The 20,584-nt window shown below is 36.9% G+C and overlaps 1 protein-coding gene across 20 annotated transcripts in view; it reads left to right on the forward strand.

Moving 5' to 3' along the window:
- ARMC2 (armadillo repeat containing 2) overlaps window positions 1-20,584 on the forward strand; it is a 79,724-nt gene that overhangs the window by 22,564 nt on the left and 36,576 nt on the right. For 16 of the 20 annotated variants that reach the window (XM_026071985.1, XM_026071982.1, XM_026071977.1 and 13 more), the window contains 6 exons: window positions 609-668; window positions 5,374-5,444; window positions 10,412-10,504; window positions 13,297-13,475; window positions 14,319-14,421; window positions 15,459-15,679. In XM_026071985.1, coding sequence (XP_025927770.1) covers window positions 609-668; window positions 5,374-5,444; window positions 10,412-10,504; window positions 13,297-13,475; window positions 14,319-14,421; window positions 15,459-15,679 — 727 coding nt within the window. The remainder of the gene's footprint in view (window positions 1-608; window positions 669-5,373; window positions 5,445-10,411; window positions 10,505-13,296; window positions 13,476-14,318; window positions 14,422-15,458; window positions 15,680-20,584) is intronic. The other 4 variants (XM_026071987.1, XM_026071991.1, XM_026071986.1 and 1 more) reach the window with 3 other exon arrangements.

Below are 20,584 nucleotides of genomic sequence, written 5' to 3' on the forward strand. Positions count from 1 at the left end.
ATACATCACAACTGGTTTACCAATGCACGCAGCATATGTTTATAAAATCTGATGTTCAGTGCTTCTATTTATGTATAAACAGTCTGCATCTTCTCCTTTTTGCAGTGAATGGGTTGCTTTCAGAGTCTTGTGAAAAGATAGGAAATGCTTTCTTCTGGATGGTCTAAGACCTGAAAACATCAGTATCCCAAGGATCCAAAATAAAATTGCTCTTTGTAAGAATTTGAGCCATGTTTTGGGGTTCTAAATTAACTAGTCATTGAATAAAAAGAATCTTGGTATAATTTTCAGCACTTTTGCTGGGGCTGGAGGGGACATTCCCACTGGTTTTAATTTGTGTGGGATCCTGGGCCATTGTGCAAATCTATTTGAGATTACAGTTGTATTTTGTCTGATTTACGGGTTATGTTTTTTGTTTTTTCCTAGAGCAAACAGTGTTAGGATGCCTGAGATGGGATATGAACTGACTGAAAATGTTGTAATGCTGTCATATTACAGTGGGATGGAGAGGATTCTGGTGAAGTAGCACTTTGTTTGCCCTCCTCTTAAACTGTTCTGTAGGCAGTGCGTGCTTTTGGCCACTGTCCTGTTCTTATGCCTCTTTCCAGGTTTCCAGTTTGCCAGGATTCTTCTTTGGCCTTCCCCTCAGGGCTGAGTAGGAAGGATTGGTGAGTGTGGCGGGGAATAAATAAAAATAAACCATGGAGAAATCAAGTGATTATTGAGGACAATAGATGGGGGATGGGGGGGGGAATGCATGAGGGTGAAAAATGTGAAGGCAGGAACTGAAGGAGAACTCCAGTAGGGCACTGCAGCAGCACCCTCTATTCCCTGAAGCTATCTGAGAAGCCTTTTGGCCCCTGTTAGAAGATACTGGGCAAGGTGGACTTTTAGTGCAACTTATGGCTTTTATATGTGTCTCACTACAGGAATGACTAGCATACTTTCAGATTACCTACTATTGGTTTTCTTTACCCCATGAAAATAAAGAAGGGGGGGGGGGAAGTACTGTACAGACAAACAGTGAAGCTAGCGGGGGATAGATTTGCCTGTGAGAAAGGAACTGAGAAGATTAGGACTGTGGTTAACTGATATGGTAAATGCTATGCAGATACAGATGTTTAGAAATGTTGTGCTTCTGATTACAGTTTCCCAACTCCAGAAAAAGGACATTGAAGAAATGAAACTTAAAGGCAATAAACTGAAAATTTTTTCTTCCCACAACTAAAAATTATTTTAGGAAATGCTACTAGAGGTTAGCACCGAGTCTGAGATTTTATCAAGGGCACACAGATGATATGATAAGAGATCTTTCATGTGGCAGCAACAGACTAAAGGCCTCTTAGCAAGAAGAAACTTCTAAAGAGGTTGTTCTTTGAATGTCTGTACTTACTGGTTTTATGTTGTCTTCTGAAACACTTAAGGGTAGTTGAAGACAAGCTATTGGACTATCTAGACCATGTTCTGATACATATACTTACATATGATGTAAGTATACTGTAAATTTTTGCATCCTCTGCAGATGACACTTTCAGATCACTGTGCTATCTTTTTTTTTTTTTTTTTTTTTTTTCCAAGCTATCTTTCAAGTTACCTTTTCTGGTTTAGATGTTTGATATTTGAGGTTTACTGTCTGGAGCTGACAGGGAGAGGAAATGGTGTTTTGTTAGTCAGCATCTATAAGTCCCTTGGATGTTGAGCCAGACAATCCGTTGTCTTAAGCAGTTCCATGGAATTCACCAACAAAAGACACCTATAAATGCAAAATTAAGGGTGCTCTGTAGAATTTTATTTTCCAGATCATAAAGTTGGTGATTCATTTTCATTTCAGTGTTTAAAAACAGAAAATAAATATATTTCTGTATCTTGGCTATTTTTTGCTATCTGTGGCCTCCTCACAAAGTTTACCCAGTGTGTGCTGTGCACTGTCTTTAGGTTAGTATCTCACTGCCTTTACAAGACTCTGTTTAGATCTTGGTTTACATTAAATTGTCACAACTTGTACCTTTCCTTTGGGGGAGAGAGAGACACCCCAATTTTAATTTACATGGGTGCAGGAGGAAAGACTCATAATCTAGAGGAGCAGATCCACCTAGCATTTAGAGGAGTATAACGTGGGTCTTATAGCCTTTCCCATACTCACTGCACTTGTCTTTTGCTCATCCCTGGTTATTCCTACTCTTCTCTTTGAAAATTATCCCCCGTATCCTTCATTCTTTGTTGCATCATCCTGTTATTGCGCTCATCTGTTCATCTCCTACTTCCATATTTTCCAGTTTTGCCCTCAAAAGTTGTAAGATTATGGAAGTGTTGCAAGAACCTCACCATGATGACAGGAGTGGGCAGTATATAGACGGAATGCCTCCAAGTTCAAAATTCAGGGCTTTTCTACAGGAAACATGATCGTGTTCTGTTTTCTTTCTGCAAAGCAAGCTACCTGACTGATCAAAGGTGCTTATTAGAGACAGTTCTGTACAGAAGCATTAACTTGTGTTAGCGTTTACCTGTGCACTCCCTCTTAACTGGAACTAGATAATCTTTGGGGTACCAGGGCTCTGTACTAGCAAGGAAATTAATAAATTAATAAAAATAAAGGAGTGATTTGCTGGCTTTGTGGCCCTATGACACATCATGGTCCATGTTAATACAAGGAAATACATATATAAAATACAAGGAAAAACACAGAGTTTCTGAATGAATGCTGCTTTCATGCATTTTTTCATGCATTTTTTCACCGAGGGAAAAATCCTGAATACCATCCTGCTGTTCTGGCTCACCTTCTCTTTGAAAGTCTTCACAAAGTCTGCGTATGTTCAAGAAAGCAGCATTTTTCATAGGGGCTGCTGTGATCTGCCTTACCTGAGCTGCTGAAGACAGAGATGATCCAGTTATCAAGTTCATTCTTCTCTATAAATCATCAGTACCTCTGTCAGTTTATTTCTTGATGAGTCTTTTATCAGATGATATCTGCCAATTGACTTTGTTTCCAAGGCAACCCCTCTCTTGACAAGCCAATTCCCCTCAATAGTAGGTAACATTCTTTAGGAGCAATTTGATTACATTTTAACTGTATAGTTCTTAACAAGGTAGTGCTGCTTGGAGTTTCAGCTGTATAAGAAAGTGAAAAGATAACAAAGCAGCACAAGTCTCTGTTTCTAAAATGCAGTTGGCAGCATGGTAAAGATACCTAAGGGGATTTTATAATCTCACAAGCTTCATAAATTGTGCATACTTCCTAGAGATCTCTATGCCTACCAGTTGTTCTCACTTATATACATACTCAGTGTTTTCTGTGTCTGGAAATAATGATAGTTCTTGTTACCTGTTTAAGGTATCAGGACATTTTTCCCCAAAGCAGATAATTCTGTGAATGCCAGCAGTGTGGTTTCCTACACGCTTGCATCTCTCAGCTGTTTGATCTTGGTTCTTAAGAAGGCACGGGCTCTGAGGGAACCTTTTTTTCTTTGTTTCTCTTCCTTATTCAAACTTTTTCATGGTGTCCTGTGTGTGGAGTCTCTATCTGATAAGTGTTCAGGTTACCACATCCTTTGCTTCAGGGTCTCTTCTGTTCAGCAGTTTGTTTCCTACAGAATTTGTAGGATTCTCTGTTGAGGTTTCTTGGATTTATCCTATGGACTAAATTTTTTTAGGGGAAGAGGCACTGACAAGATATAGTTACATAACTCCTTTAGTGAGGAAAGCAAGCTCAAAATCCTTATTAATATAGACAGATGGTATCATCATGCCTACACATCATTCTTAAGAATGAATATAGCTAGATTAATCTCAGGTGACTGAGTAGTTACACTCTTGCCTGTCCAGCCTCCTTTCTGGAGTCTGTAGGCTTGATTTCAAGCATGGCTGAGCCTCATGGAATCAGTTCTTGAACTTTTGAAGTCTGTAGGACGAGGTATTCACATAAATAAAACCAAGTTTTATTTGTGTTAATACACCGAACTGCTGTCAATATTTAACATGTGCTGTAGCAACCCTCTATCCTAGTCTATGTATATGCAGATGTTGGTCTGTTTTAGAGATGCAAGTTTTCTTGTGTAGTGTTTTTGTTTTGTTTAAGCGTTGCTTCCCCARAAGAGTAGGATTTGCCATGTATGAGCTGAAATAATTTCAAGACAGTTTGTGTAAGCATTTGAATTTTAGAGCACTTAAATCCCCATGCTTTAAAAGGAAAGCATTATTCCCTGTTAACCATAATGAAGCAAGTGTTCCACTGTAATGTAATTGCTTGGGAAATTTTTGACTGATCACARTGGGCTATCTAGTCCCTTTTGTAGGGAAGTGACCTTACAAGAGCTTTGTCTTTTATTCTGTCTCCATCTGTTGATAGGATGACTTACATCTTTTGCCTGGCCTGGCAGACAGGATTTAGGTGGCAGTCCAGCAAACCACTTAAACAAGAGTTTAGCTTTAAGCCTTATAGCAACCAAATTAACAGGTTAAAGAAAATCACAATAACGTTGCTGGCACACTTCTGTTACCTGTAAAAGGAAATTTAGGAGATTAGGTTATATTGGTACATGAGCTATAAATAAGATTTGTTAAATTAGACATACACTGAGAGTAGAAAACATAGATAAAGACTTTTAGTACAGAATTTTAGGGAGGGGGAGATTCCTATTTTAATAATAAAGGAAGTCTATAACCTGTATATTTTTTAGATCAATGCTGCTTGAAAGTGTAGATAGACGAACAGATTTATCATACATGTATGTAATAGTTTTCTTTGGCCAAACAAAGACTAATCATACAACCAATAGGAATTATGGCATTACCTAGTGTTGCTTTATAAAGAAATGACAACATAGCATGTTTATTAACAAACCCAGTGATCACTGCAGTTAGCAGTAGTTCACATGAAGACCTGGAATTTATACTATTTAGATTAAAGGTTATTGATAAAGTTATTTCTGTCTTTAAAAATGCTATTCATTAAATCTTTTAGAAGTGTTAATTCTGTCAGAAGAAATTACTGTCCTTGTGAATGGATGAATTTACAGTTTTAAACTATTTGAGTTTATATTCAATTAATGAAATTGATAAAAATTGGATAATTTTGAGCACAATTTATTTCAACTTTTATTGTACAGCTGTAAATGCTTTTAGGTTTTCTATTCCATAATGGTGACYTCTTGTGGTGTAAATATGTCAGTGTTTCTGAAGGATCTTTTTGTAATACATACTGGAGGAAATTATATTTAAATGTCATTTTTTTAAATGAGTGGATAAACTAATAACTTAGCAAAGCAGCTTATCTTTTTCAATTAACTATTGATATGCTGATGTCATATAAAGAAGGAAGCATTTTAAGCATCGCATTCTGATATACTTTGTGTGTGTGTACACTCTATCTTTTAGTGACCAGATGAAAAAGTTGGGCAYGAGTTCATCATGTCCAAGGAGTACGAGCTGGAAAAGAGGACTAACAGGTACTTCATAAAGCACTTCAATCTCTAGTCAAAATAGGTCTTCTTTTTCATTGTTGTATTTTTTTTTTCCTTACATTTGCAGATGTGAAATACAGTCAAGTGGAAATAATCTAAGTTTTGTGGTTTGAAGATCTTTTTCTTCTTTTTTCACTGAACAGTATTTTTGGTTTTCTAAATATATTGGGATTTTTAGTGTTGTTGGCATAGAAAAACAATAGTTAACAGATTTTTAGAGTGGAGATCTCTTGATATTTTCTCTGGTGGAAATGCTAGTTTTCCCATATGTAGACTTAAGAACTTGCCAATAGTTAATACTTGGTTGGCCCATCAGTTTGTGTAAACTGTCATAGTTGCCCTGAAACTAATAAAGCTCTGCCAGGCTGTGTTAGCTGAAGATACAGATTTTGGATTCCCCTGTAGGGATGCATTTTGCTATTTTTACATAACAGATTTTTTATTTCCCTGTAGCTGACTCATTTCATACATAGTAGATAGAAATCTATCACATACTGTGTGATGGAAAGTCGCTGGACTTTCTGTGAGTCTAGTACATAAACCTGAAATTTCTACTCTGCTGTTGCTTTACTACTATTTTTCTAGAACTAAGCATTGGCCTGATTCTGGATCATTCTGGCAGAGGCTGTGATGTGCTCTGCTTTCATTGACTTCAGAGGGAGCTGAGAGTATTTATCATGTTATGGGAGTTAGTACTCTGTGGGATTGTATTTTCCCCATGTACAGGCCTCATAACTATTTGTGCTATTGAAAAAAATCGTGTATTATTAGGATTATTTCTTGTATATTTACTTTTTTTTTTTAAAAAAAAACATTGTGTAGCTTCCTTAGTTCACACATACTTCATTCTTAACCCCAGAATAAATGYTGGGATAGCACTAGGAGCTCACAATCATTTCTTCTCTGTACTGACGGGGAGTGTTCATTTACAGATTATTTCTATTTTCAAATATGATTGTGTTTATACTTTCACATTTTAGAGACATACATCAGTGTTAAAACAGTCTATTTGTAGCCACTCAGTATTCCATGAAAAGGCTAAACACAATAAGTCAGGCAGTACACGGCTTTTGAAAGCTCAGTGTTGCTAAGGCTCTTGTATTTACATGCTAAAAACAGCAACCAATAAATGTAGACCGATTAGTGATTTTTTTTTTTCCCCTGACCAGAATGCAAAGCTGTGGTTAAGACCTGTGAAAAACTGAGACAGCAAAATCTTCAAGTTGCTGAACTTTTTGCTTGAGTATTTTTCCTGTTGAATTGTATGTTGCTCAACTAGAAGGTTCAGGACAGTTCCTGAAATATTTTAACTACAGCTAGTTCTAAAACTTTTCATCAGCACCTTTAAAATCTCCCAGGACTGAGACACATGCAAATATTCAATTTACTATTGTTTCTTTTCTTTATAATCAAACTTTTCCTGCTAATTCTTATTGCTAGGATTAATATTGTTTGTTAAAAACTGATTTTAATTTTTTTGTTAGTTACAAGAGATACTAGCTTAAAAGAATTATGCCATTATATGGCTTTTAGCTTGGTATTTTTTTTTCTGACAAATGTATCACATTTGGGGCAAAGAGTGACACAAAAAAATCAGTCCTTTTTGTTCTGAGCTAAAAATTGAAAGGCTTTTTTTATTCTTTTTTTCTAGTGAGAAGTTTGGTCATATCTGTAAATACATACATGAACTATTTGTTGTTTCATAACGTTAGGCACATGCATGATTAGAAGTCAGTCCCACCTCTCAATTTAGGAAAAGTAGCTGTGAATTGGAAAGGAAGTACTTGAATCAATATGTGGGTTTTGTGGCAGGAAAGATCAGTGCAAGCTTCTCTTGTGTTCTTGTTTGAGCTGCGCTCTTATGTTATCCAGAAGAGAACCTACACTTCATACAAATGCTGTGCAGTGTTTTATTAAATAAGCTACTGATCATTAAAAATCTAAGTAAGGCTATCAGCTCATTTGATTCAGAAAATAAAAAAAAGTCTGCAAAAGAAGTAATAATATAACAGTTCTATAACCCACTTATCTAATAATATATACTATATACTATAATATATACTAATATATGTATATGCACACACTAACAATATATATTTACTTACCAGTATAATACCTATCAAACAGCAGCATTTATGTATGATCTGTTGAAATAGATATCACTGGTAGATTTACTCAGTGTAAAATATATGTAGAAATTATAGTTAATAGAGATATACAGTATTAAAAAGAGTTTTTTGGTTTTTTTTTAAGAGCAGCCTTTTAAAATAGTCGGGAGGATTTTAATTGTTTTACTGTTCAAAGTACTGCTTAGCATACAGTCATTGATTTAAGGTCTGAGATATTTGATTTAAAGTTCTCACAATGAAAGCCTCTCTTATCAGTATTCTTATGTAGTAAAATATATTTTGTGTTTGATAATGATTATTGTTATGCTTGGACTAGCTAAGAATTTACATTGTCATTTAAATGTCATTTAAATGCAAGAGTTTGTGCCAAATAATAGGAGATACTTTCTGGCAAGTATCACTTGAAAACGTAAGTATTTTAGTTTTAATGGCGTTGTTTGTGTTATTCAGTGGAGTCACATGTGATTTTTATCCCTATTAAAAATAATCAATTGTTAAAAATGACCCTAAACCTCAATATTATAACAATAACTTTGGTTGCCTACTCCAGAACTCTAAAAAATGCCTACATGCACCTTGTAAAAAAAAATAATAATAAAAAAAAATCACAAAATCACAGAATGGTTGARGTTGGAAGGGACCTCAGGAGATCATCTAGTCCAACCTCAGTGCTCGAGAAGGGTCACCTAAAGCACGTTGTCCAGGACCCTGTCCAGACAGCTTTTGAATATCTCCCAGGAAGGAGACTCCACAGCCTCTCTGGACAACCTGTTCCAGTGCTCTGTCACCCTCATGGTAAAGAAGTTTTTCCTCATATTCGGAGGGACCTTCCTGTTTTGGTTTGTGCCTGTTGCCTCTCATCCTGTCACTGGGCGATACTGAGAAGTCTGGCCCCATCCTCTCTACACCCTCCCTTAAGATATTTGTATTTGTATACATTGATAAGATCCCCTCTCAGTCTTCTCTTCTCCAGACTCAACAGTCCCAGCTCTCTCAGCCTCTCATATGAGAGATGCTCCAGTCCCTTCATCATCTTTGTGGCCCTCTGCTGGACTCTCTCCAGTAGCTCCATGTCTCTCTTATATTGGGGAGCCCAGAACTGGACCCAGCACTCCAGATGTGGCTTCACCAGGGCTGAGTAGAGGGGAAGGATCACTTCCCTTGACCTGCTGGTAGTGCTCTTTCTAATGCAGCCCAGGATACCATTGGCCTTCTTGGCCACAAGGGCACATTGCTGACTCACATTCACCTTGTCCACCAGGACCCTCATGTCCTTCTCCACAGAGCTGCTTTCCAGCAGGTCAACCTCCAACCTGTACTGGTGCAGGGGGTTATTCCTCCGTAGGTGCAGGACCCTGCACTTGCCTTTGTTGAACTTCATGAGGTTCCTCTCCACCCAGCTCTCCAGCATGTCAAGGCCCCTCTGGTGTATCCGCCACTCCTCCCAGTCTTGAATCATCAGCAAACTTGCTGAGGGTGCACTCTGTCCCTTCATCCAGGTCATTGATGAGTAAGTCGAACAAGGTTGGACCCAGTATTGATCCCAGGGGACACCGCTAGCTACAGGCCTCCAACTAGACTTTGCGCCACTGATCACAACCCTCTGAATTCATTAATTCCTTTAAAATTCAAGTTGCACAGGAACTCTGGTCCAGGAGTAGTGGGCCGGTGGTAAAGACCAGAATTCTGTTACTTTACACAGTGCTAGGTGAATGTGAAAAGGGGGTTCAAGAAGCAGGTATAATTCCCAGTTACACTGCATTCACATGAAAGTCAATCCTAGAATCTATTTTTTAATAAACACTATTTCACCAGCTCTCTTATCCAATCTGAAAAAAGATCAAGTTCTCAGTTTTGTTTCAAGAAGATTTCCAGATAGCTGTTGATTGGTCTACCAATTTTTAGCTTTATATTTTCTGATAGACATTTTCTCCTTGTCTCTCCTATTCAAAGCAGACTAAGAAAAATCTGAAGTATTTCAAAGAACTTCTCTGTGTGAAGTAGACTTTTAAGTTCTCTGAAATGAATGGCAGTTTTTTCTCATTCATTGTAGAGTAAATTGTTGAGAGTAGCCAAGAAAGCTGGGAGTTTGTTGCATTCAAACTTTCTGACATTTTTTGTTGGAGGCAAAAGATCTTTCAGATATGTGTAGTTTGATACTTGTCTTCCAGATTGCTGTATAGGAAATAATCTAACATGTAACAAAAAATAAGAGGGAAATATGCATTTTACCYAAATTTAGTTAGGACATCCTCAGAACTTATTGTATGAAGTGGTTAGGATCACTAAGAGGATGTAATAACTATTAAGACTTTTTCCCCGTGCTTCTTGGTTGAGACCAAAGTGTTAATTAACTAAGTTTAGTGTAATAAACTGTGCATGTTTACTAGATAAAATTGTTAGTCCTAGAGGATTGCCTGCAGTGTGGATGTTCTTAACACAGCTGTCACATGAGCACAAATTTAACATGCTTGAAAACTGAAGGTCAGCTGAAAAATAGTATGACATGTTGATGTAAATAGACATCATCTTCCAATTTGGTGATCAAATGTAACATTAATGTCAAAAACCAAAAACATATCTTGATTTACAGTATAGCTTTACGTAACAAAAGATTTATCCGATCTAGTTTTGTTTGAAACTTTTATTTCTGAGCAAATGTAAATAAAAACAAAAGCTTGAATAGATCAAATAACCTAGAATACGGCAACTTATGACATTTAGGTTTTTTTGACTGATAAATAAAACATTTGTGACGATTTATTTGTGTAGAAGTTGAAACCTCCACTAAATGTGTGGTCTTGTTTTGAATGTATTTTGAAGGCTTAGAGGATGACACAAGAATAATTGAATCAGAAGGGGAAGAAAACTTTTGGCACATAAAGATTCTACCAATTCTGCATGAACTGGAGAATGGTGGGTAACATTGGTTTTGAAAGTGTGCATTTTCTATACTACTTCCTACAAAAAGCATGAGGGAATCCTCTRTGTTTACTGTAAAAGATTAACAGTAATCAGACTACCTAATTCATTATGCTTTCATATGTTCAGTCGCTTAACAGTATGAAAAATACTGTTTTAGAGAAGTTTCTGTCTGATTAAATTAGCTTATCTTAGATATTATAGGTTTGTCAATTTAGAAGTCAGTGATGAGGAAATCATTTTAAGAAAAAAGTACTGCATAGACTCAGTGCTTAAGTTTAGATTGTATTGAAGATCTGAATTAAATTTACAGAAGTAAAGAAGTCTTAATGAAAATTCCATTTGTGTTGAAGGTGTTAGATGTATGTAATGACCCAGAATATTGAAAACAATATTGAGTAAATTAACTATGTCTTGAAAGATTGAACCTTGAAATAACTCAGTCCATTTTAAAGTTTCATTGATAAGGTTGTTTAGTTGCCTTCTATAAATATTATATATTATATTTACTTGGACAGTGGGAATATAGAAAGGAGACTAYTGTGTTTTTACAAGCATGTTAGAAGTGAGTGTAAAATTAAGGGAATTGATTGTGTTTTCCAGGATGCTGTGCAGTGTTCATTATAGCATATTACAATTAGAAAACTTCTTGCATAAGTTTGTAGGTGTTAAAGTGTATGGAACACCTATGCAGTACTGAATGATTCCAAAAATACATCATCATTTTAAAAAGAAAGTATTCTCATTCCCACTTCTGTCACTGATGTATAGAAAAACGCTGGTCAGAAAATTTGAAAATAGCTGTGTAACTGCATCTTTTCCTTGCTTAACACTGACATTGCCATATTAGCCCTAGTTAAAGTTTTGCATAGTGAGATGTTCTTTATAGGTGAGCAAAATATTACTCAGGTAAAATCAGTCCTTCTCTTGACATGATCGGAGCTAAGAAAAATCAGTTTTCATGCCCTTTTTCCTCAGTGTTCACTTTATTAAAGTTATGGCATACTTTTTAATAAAAGATGAAACTATCTCATAGTACTTTCTCACCAGTTGATTTAATGTACTACTACAAAACCCTGAAAGTTAGAGTTCTGCTGGTACTTGAATATTCACACTGATTAAAAGTAAATGAGTTGCATCATCATCTCCTGCAGATGCATGATATATTGCTTCATTTGGGCCATTTACTGCACAGTTACAATATTTCTATCAAAGTGGATATTGGAATTCCATAGTTTTAATGTTCTGAGTGGATCTGTTGGTAATATGCAATACTGTTTGACTTTGTGTACAGTCACTTATTTCATTTTCTTTCAGCTAACCCTATACATATTCATTTAAGACATGTTTAGTTTTACATGTTAATATATTAATAGGAAAGTCTTTTTCTTCCCCTTTCTCCATATCAAATATAAGCAGAAAACTTTCTCCTTTAAAAAAAAAAAAAAAAAGTTTAACTTGGAGCTTAATATCTAAAATTCTATGAATGTCATGCACTTGAGATGATTCTTACATGGCAAAAACAAATACAACCCAAATAGCTTTTGTTCTCTAGGAGCAGATATTTTATTTTGTTACATCCCAGTGCTCAAGGGATGATGAACTTCAAAAATGCCCAATGAGATGTGTGAGAAATGCTTTTTTTGTTTTTAATTTTGCTGAAATGAAGATGGAGTGGAGCCCTTTCTCTTTTGGATCTGTGCCCTCTTATTTCACTGATTACTGGAGTAGAGGTGTTAGGATCATGTCAAATTTTGCTAAATTTTCTTTCTTAATGGGAGTAGAAGTGGAATAGTCTGCTTTTTTCTTTTTTTTTTGAGTATGGTGAATGCAGATTAGCTTCTAGGCACTGCTCAGTGTGAGAGGTGGCTTCTTGAAGCCACTTACATTTTTGGGGTCTCACATATAGTGATTTTCCTCATAATTCCATGTTCGTATATATTTTTGTGCCAAATGCTTTTTCCTCCTTGATTATAACTATTTTGGCTTTGAAGTTTGGCTTTGAAGAGCAAATGCAAAGTTTTACAGGAAGTTTAAGTAGTTTTACACTGTGCTTTGTTAGTGTCACCTTACAGGGAAAACAAATGTAAAAACTAAAATACTTGATTTTTAAAAATAGGCAAGCAAGACTTTCCCTCTTCCCTCTAAAGTAAACGTGTGTATGATTTCATTGTGTTGAGATGCAGATTTTCTAATAGTTTACTGCAGATGTTGTTTTTATATATTTAAAATATATGTTGGAGGCACTTAGATTAGGAGATGGAGGAGACTTTCATCAGCAGACCAGCTGTCCATCCAAATGCATCTTACCGCTCTGCTATGTACTGAAGAGTTCTGAAGAGTTTTTGCAATCAGTCTTTCTTAATCCCAGCAGCACTTGATATATAACTTCTAGGTAAAATACATAGGCAGAAAAATATTCCTTAACTGTCTGCCTCTTTTTGTGTGTAATGTTTGGTAGGGCTGTTTAAAGAAATTTTTTTCAGATTCACAGTTTCCTGGTGGACATATGGTCAATCCAATTATTGAGCATTAAAGAAGTGTTTCATTTTAGCTCTCCCTGTTACTCCGGGATTGCTTAGCTTAAGTCTCTCTTCTTTTGGAAAGACCAACATAAAACTGTTTCTGAAGAGTTAGCATTTTAAGAGAATGATTAAGTGCCTGATTTTTGTTGTGCAAACTGTTCTTTGTTTTGTTCTCCTGTGTCTATATCTATTGAGTTGTTCTGGAGAAGACGGTACTGACCATTAATTTCTACATTTTTCTGTCTTCCTACCCGCTTCAAGTAGAAGACAATATAGAAAATCTTTGTCTGGCTTGCACCAAACTCCATCAAGCCTTGAATGAAGGAAATATGTTTGGGAAAAGATTTAAAAGAAAAAGCGTGCTTCTGAAGACATTATATAAACTTGTAGACCTTGATTCAGACCCACTTTGCCTGAAGCTGGCAAAGATTATTCTGTCTGTAAGTCTTTTAAAATGCTATTTTGTAATATAGTAGAATGTAAAGCTCAACATTGTGAATTACTGCTTGCATTTAATTTTGCATTTCATACTTTTAAACTGCATTTAAACTAACTGTTCATTAAGCACAATGTCTTGCTGTATGGATACTTGTCTCCCATTCATCCAGATAGGCATCTGTTGGAGCGTATTTTTTGCATGGGAATTATATCTGGGGGAGGAAGGAGGGACAGAAAACAGGATAGCTGGTGCATGCTGGCTGATGTGTTGCTTAGACATGGAAAAGAGACATTGTCCTAAAACTGGGATCCACATGCAGGAATATAAACAAAAATAATATATATAATAAAATAATAAATAATAAAAGATGTAATAATTTATAATAATAATAAAATCTAAGTGTGGAGATGAAGCTTAGTTTTTTTGAATAATATCTTTAGCTAATTAAACACCTTTATCTTTATCTGAATATCTTTGTATGGCCATAGATGCCTAACCAGTGAATCCTGTGCGGAATATCTTTTGTGGAGTGAATTAAAGAAAAAAAATGTGCTACCTGGTATGCTACCTGTGTAAAATATATATACAAATTTTATGTATCACCTGTTATTTTGAAGTCAGTTGGCACAGTTTGCTTGATAGAGCTTAAACCAGCTAGATATTGGAGTCCTTGAATTCTGTAAGCTTTTCAGTTTGGTTCACTATATTGTCAGGGTTTCAGCTGGAATTTTGAGAGTTCTCATGTGGGAATAAAAGTTTGCTGTGATTCTTAACTTTTAAGCATTGCAGTGTATTTTTATATATAGACTTTAGTTCTGATTCTTGTCTTTTATGCTCTTTGCAGATGAAAGTGAATGGAAAAAATCTTCTCAGTGTCTGCAAACTTGCATTTAAAATTTGCAGAAATGAAAAAAATGATTATATCATACAAAATGATAGATTTTTGGGTATGTATTCTGTTCTTGTATATAAGATGTTGAAATGCAAGAGTTAGATTAATCATCTTTGAAGTCACAGAGAAAAATTCTGAGCGTTAATGTTCGTCACACACTAAAAATTGCTTACTAGATCAAACTAATGGTCCATCTAGTCCAGTATTCTGTGTCTGAGGATGACTGTAGGAGAATCTATTTAGGGAGAACATACAAGCTTAGTTGCTTTCTATGTGCCATTTTCCCCATACTCCCCCATCAGAATTGTTACATTAAGGATGTCAGATGGTATATCCCTGCCTGATCCTTTTTTCTATCTGTTTCTGGATCTTTTATCCATTAATTTGTCTAATTCCTTTTTGAACCTTCTGATTCTGTCTGTGTGTACAATCTCCTAGAGCAGCARTTTCTAGAAGTTCTCTATCTTTTGTTTTAAACCTGTCTGCTATTTTCATCAAGTCCCCCTCGTTCTAGTATTGCAGAATTTATAAGAGTTTCAGCTCTCCGCTTACTCTCCACCTTCATGATTTTGTAAACCTCAGTCATATATACTCAGCCTGTTCTTCAGACTGAGACATCCCAACCTTTTGGGTCTCTTTTTGTAAGCAAATTGCTTGATTCTCTCAGTTGTGCTTTGAGTGCTCAATTTGAGATGTTTAAGACATTCGATTTTTCAGGAAGTACTGAGAAAAAACCCACTGAAAATAAGCCTCTTCAGAATGTGTCTAGCTTAATACACAAAATTCCAGGCACATGCAATCACATTCACAAATCTTGACTGAAAATTTTAATGGTTAGCAGTGTGTGTTTACAACTTGTGTTGGTTCCTGAAGCCTGGGAAAACAAATTCAGGCCCTTCTGTTATTCATCAGTAAGTGTCCCTTGGTTGCAGTCTGAATACCCAATTTTTCTGGCCCAGTTGTTAAAAAAGTATTATAAAAAGTTGTGTCAGATGGGTTTTTTTTCCCCAGTTGTTAATCTCTTCAAGGACTGGACTCTATCAAATATAAAATATTAATCTTAGGCTTTCTGAATACTGATTTTCATTTTAGATTGTTTGTTGGAGGTCCTGAGAACTGAAGATCTACAAAAAAACAACGAAGCTCTCCTGTATTGCATGGGAGCTGTAAAATTCATGTCTGGAAATGCAGTACTCCTTAATGAAATGGTCAACAAAAGAGCTGTTGAAATGTTGCTGCAGTTAATGAAGCAGATTAATAATATAAAAGAAAATGACACACATTTCTCCAACTTGGGCCACTTATTAGTCCAGGTTAGCATTTACTTTTGTTTCTAAAAATGTGCACTGCAAGGGAAAATTAAATATTTGATTAAAGGAAATAATCTAACTCTGTGTCACTGACAGAGTTTACCCTACATTTGAATGGACTTTTTTTTTTTTTTTTAAAGATTGCATGAAGTTGTCAGGAACAAAATTTAATTATGGTAGATATTTGTGTGGTTAATTTTAGCGCCTTTAGAAATTCTGAAATTAATAGAAATATTTTTAGGAACCTAATAAAACCATTTGCTATTATTACTTTATAATGCTGACAAGAGTGCTGGATATTATACCAAACTCAGGTTAAAATGTGTTTGCTTCCTAAATTCTTTAAACTGAAATAGTCAATCAGTACAAATCAGTCTGTAATACACTAGATTAGAATAAACTTTTATTACAAGAATAGTGCGTTTCAAAATGTATAGGAAAATATAGTTGTTTGAAAAACTGTTTTTGAAGACGTATGATTTAAGGAAAAGGGAGTTATAAAAGCCACAGCAGAGTAGCTTTTGGAAGGCTGCAGGTTCAAAACCATCTTTTAACATGTGAGGTTCCTCTGTGGATGATGGCTATAAAAAGTATTCCTTTGCTCTAAAGATGCTCAAACCTTAGTGTTTTAGAGAGGAAAAAAAAAGTATATATAGGTAAGTTTAAGGTATGGATATGTTGTGGGTTTTTTTGTATTTGTGAAGGATTTCCTGGATAGATTCCTCATGTTTGTCTTGGAAATTATTGAAGTAAAGATCAGTGAATGGTGTCATTGTAAGCTTTGTGGGGCTGCACAGGAAAATGACATGGACAATTTTCTGAAGAAGTGATTAACCTAAATGATGTATTTCTCTACCTATTTAACAAACAAGTGATTTGATACTACTAGAAATTATATGGGAAAACAGATAGCTGACATGTTACTCTTACTGATTTTAGTCTATTTTAGTGGAGCTATGAGGTACGTCTCTCCAGAAGAGCATGTACAATCTTTATCCAAACATAATCTGACTGGGAGGCGATACTAAGTATTGAATGAAATAGCATGACTTAATGATTATGTCTGGCTAAGGAAGTCCCAAAGTGGCAAATTGCTAAAGACTGGGAGAACATATGATGAAATTGAAAATTTAGTGCTTGCCCTGCTCTTATTTTCTTTCGTATCTGATGTTGTCATTCTTATGTTCTCATACAAATCACAAAATTCTCTTTTTTAGGCTCTTATCTTTGGGATTAGGAATATTAAGCATTCTTGTGAAAATATGAATTTCCTGAATGGTTTTAAAATCATTTGTGCCATTTTGGTGATGTCATACCTTATATTCTATATTAAAAAAAAAATGTATACGGAATTACCAAGCATTCCTTTTTAAGAAAATTGTAGAAACTTCAGGTCTGCATGCATTGAAGATTTTAATGACCATTTTTTCTTGGATGCTGCAAGTTAAACTTTGTAAGTCCTGATGCTACTGACACTGCTGCCTTAGGCTACCAGTTTATTTAAAAACTCCATTTTGAGAAAGTATTTGTAGCACTGTCATGCTATGAAGGTTCAATAGCAACAACTGAGACAGTAATATAATAATAATAATAATAAAATGTTTATTTCCTCACACAAGTTCTTGGATTAGTAACATCCATTAAAATAATGTGATTACTAATTTAGAAAGGATAACACAAAACCATCAGTTACTAATTTAGAAAGGATAACCTGAAACTGTCGATTACTGCGTTATTAATTGGAAGGACTGCTTATCCCTACTTGAAAGCTWWCTTGTTCACTCTCCTAGTGAGAGGACTCTCAACCTCGAGGAGTTACCTTAACCCAGCGTCCCAGGAAAGAGGGGGAATATTCACGGTCCAGCTGGAGARGATGATCAGGTCATGTTCCGGTCCCTGCTCAAACTCTCCTAGCTCCCAAGTCTCTTTTTATACGGCTGGGGCTCTGGGCAAACACTGCTTTTGCTGACTTTTTGCAAGTTTCACAATCACAGGACTGTTTGTTTGTCTGCTTGGGAGGACCCTGCTAGCGAGGCAAGACCACAACACCTCTTCTCCCCAACTCCCCGGGGGTCTGTGCAGATTCCAGGTGGCAGACCTCTTCAGTCTTGTTAATCATTCCGCAGCCTTGCGCATATCAATCCTTGCACATATTGGTTGGTAGATGACTTTAGTCCTGTTAAGTCCTCTGTTCAACAGCTTTGCGCAGTCCGCTCTTGTGCTATCGGTTCTTTTGCATATCAGTTGACAAACTCCAGTCCTGTTAACTCTTCACTCGCCCGTCAGTCCACCCTGTGACCAGAGTCACAGCTGTACACCCCTCCTTTTTTGCCCCTCAAGGACAATCATGGATTTGGTCTTGTCGTTGCAAAGGCAAGTAGCCTGTGTTTAAAGCATTTACCTTAGCAAAGATTGTGYGTARTATTAAAGCTTTCAAGCAGACAAAAGCAATACATATAATGATTATCATGAGTACAATTATTATGACAGTTTGTAAGCCCAATGCGAGCCAAGCTGATACAGACCGAAATTTTGGAACAATTTTTGCAGCCAATTAAACCTGTTATCATTATGCTGTTTAATGTCCAAAGCTAGGCATTTAAGGTTTGTGATCTCGCCTTCAATCAGGGTCGAATGGTCACTCAGGTTGAAGCAGCACATGCCTTTGAATTCTTCACATCCATGGTTGTGTCGTAAAAGAAGATAGTCAACTGCCGCTCTGTTTTCTAATACACTGGCATGCAAGGCTTGCACATCTTTAAGCATCGCTGATAAGGCAGCGGAAGTGGTGTTGATAGTCTTAGCTAAAGAACATGCGATCTTTTTTATAGCTTGATAGTTCATAGCAACTCCCACCCCAGGTGTAAGGAATGCTGCAGCTGAGATTTGTGATGTTGAGAATAAGATTACTTCTGAATTACATTCAGGGTTGAGGGATGAGGCCTCCCTCCTCTTTCATGTTTGATTCCCAGCTATTCCCTCTATCTCTTGTTTGCTTGGCATATAGATGCTCAAGCGACCTACGGTACAGGGGCCACCAGTAGCATTGGCTGGAATGTAGGAGTAAGCTTTTACCCCGCATAGCCAAAACATTCCTGTAGGGAGCACAATATGTGCATAGTTAAAGGTTACATTGGTTGTTTGATTACATTTAAGAGGAGGCCCATCTTCCGTAAAATTGTGGCACAGTCAGGTTTTGCTGGTACAATTTACCATCATAGCACACTCAACCGCAGGAAACATTCCTTTCACCTTAATTTCTATCATTGCTTTGTTATACTGTGTTGTGGCGGAACCCCATCAAGACATCTGATTAAACGTATTAGTTACTTTGAAATTTGCTAGTATTGCCTTGTTTTGCACTGTCTCTRGGGGTATAGGGAACCCAATAGTGTAAGTGGTGTAAATTTGGGCCGCTAAAGTTCCTCCTTCTAGACAAAAGTGAGTGGTGTTTAGTATTTCCCTAGCTAACTTTTCCCAAATATTGACATTGCTGCCCCATGGGTTTGAGATCGATGTTGTCACCAGGGCCGTCTGGAGTAGGAACACAAGTCTCCACATGGTATCCTGTAAGAGAACACATTTAGGTTTTCCTCGAGGCAGGGTGCCTYGGAATAAGTGGTTAATAATCAGGAATTATCCACTGAACACTGATTTGATGTTTTGTTTTGTTTTTTTCCCGTGACATCAAGTGCTTCCCATGCAAGGGGCCCTTGAGGTTTAGATTGCCACCCCGTGGCTCTTCTATGTGAATAGGTATTAGTGAACCACACTCCATTTAGGTCAGACTTTTCAGTGAGTGGTTCAGCTACTGCAATGGGAGATCTTGGGTAGCCCGATATTGTTTCTGGTACAAGGCTTGTTAAGGGTAATTAGTGTTTGCTTACCAGTATCAATTAAAGAGGAAACTTTGTATTTTCTACGTCCTACCGGAATCAGAATCCCGGGTTCTAAATTTTCAGGCCTCTGCGCTATTGATAGTACTCGGATCAGTTGGCCTGATTTTTGACCAGCGCTACCTAGTTTTATAGACCATGCAACTCTTCTCCTAACTCTGAGAAAGGGTTACTAGGCTTAGATTCTTGTTTGTTGTCTTGTGAGCCAGGTGGGGCAGATGGCAGAGTCACCCTTTTTGCTTGTTCCAATTTGCTCACTATCTGTTCTATGTCCTCTGTTTTCTGGTTATGTACCATGGATCGTGGTACACCTAACGCCAGGGCATGTCGCCACAATCTATTTCGTTTCTCCCTTTCTGTTTAGGCCCTATTTCCTTATTGTGCCGCCTGGAGGGGGGAATGTCCTCTCCTTGGAGCATATGAGGCAGTAGCCTGTCTAATGSGCTTTTCCCATGGTTTGGTATCCATCCCCATCTCTTGCACTGTTCGATGCACTTCTAACAAGGTATCCGCCCATGTCGGTATTGGCATGGGGGGGGGGCATTGAGGTGTTTATGATTGTGTGCCTCTGCAGCTACAATGTGATCTTGTATTGCTTGTAGCTTCAGCTTTAACACTGTAGGTGATCCCCGTATTAAAGGTGTTAGGCTGTTTGGGCTTACCSGGGCTTGCACGGGGACGTCATAGGCTCCCCTTTCATACATCTGCTGTACACAAGCCGCCTTTTGTATGGCTTCTGTAAGCTCACTGTGGGTATTTATACCTATTCTCAAAGGTTCTCCTCTGTTCCTCGGGTCTTGTCCCCCTGCCCAATAGGCTACTCAGGAGGTGAGGGAGCAATTCCCAACTCTACCCATCAGGAAAACTCCAGGTCCCCAATATCCTGATGCCTCCTCTTCACTTAGTATTATGCGATCACCTCCTGTTAAGGATACCCGCCACAAATACTCAGTTTCTGTTTCTGTAGGTTGCCTGCAGTATTTCTCTTGCAGTTTTCCCATCTCGTCTCCTG

The sequence above is a fragment of the Apteryx rowi genome, unplaced genomic scaffold (assembly GCF_003343035.1).
Source record: "Apteryx rowi isolate R43461 unplaced genomic scaffold, aptRow1 scaffold_334, whole genome shotgun sequence".
Taxonomy (NCBI): Eukaryota; Metazoa; Chordata; class Aves; order Apterygiformes; family Apterygidae; genus Apteryx; species Apteryx rowi.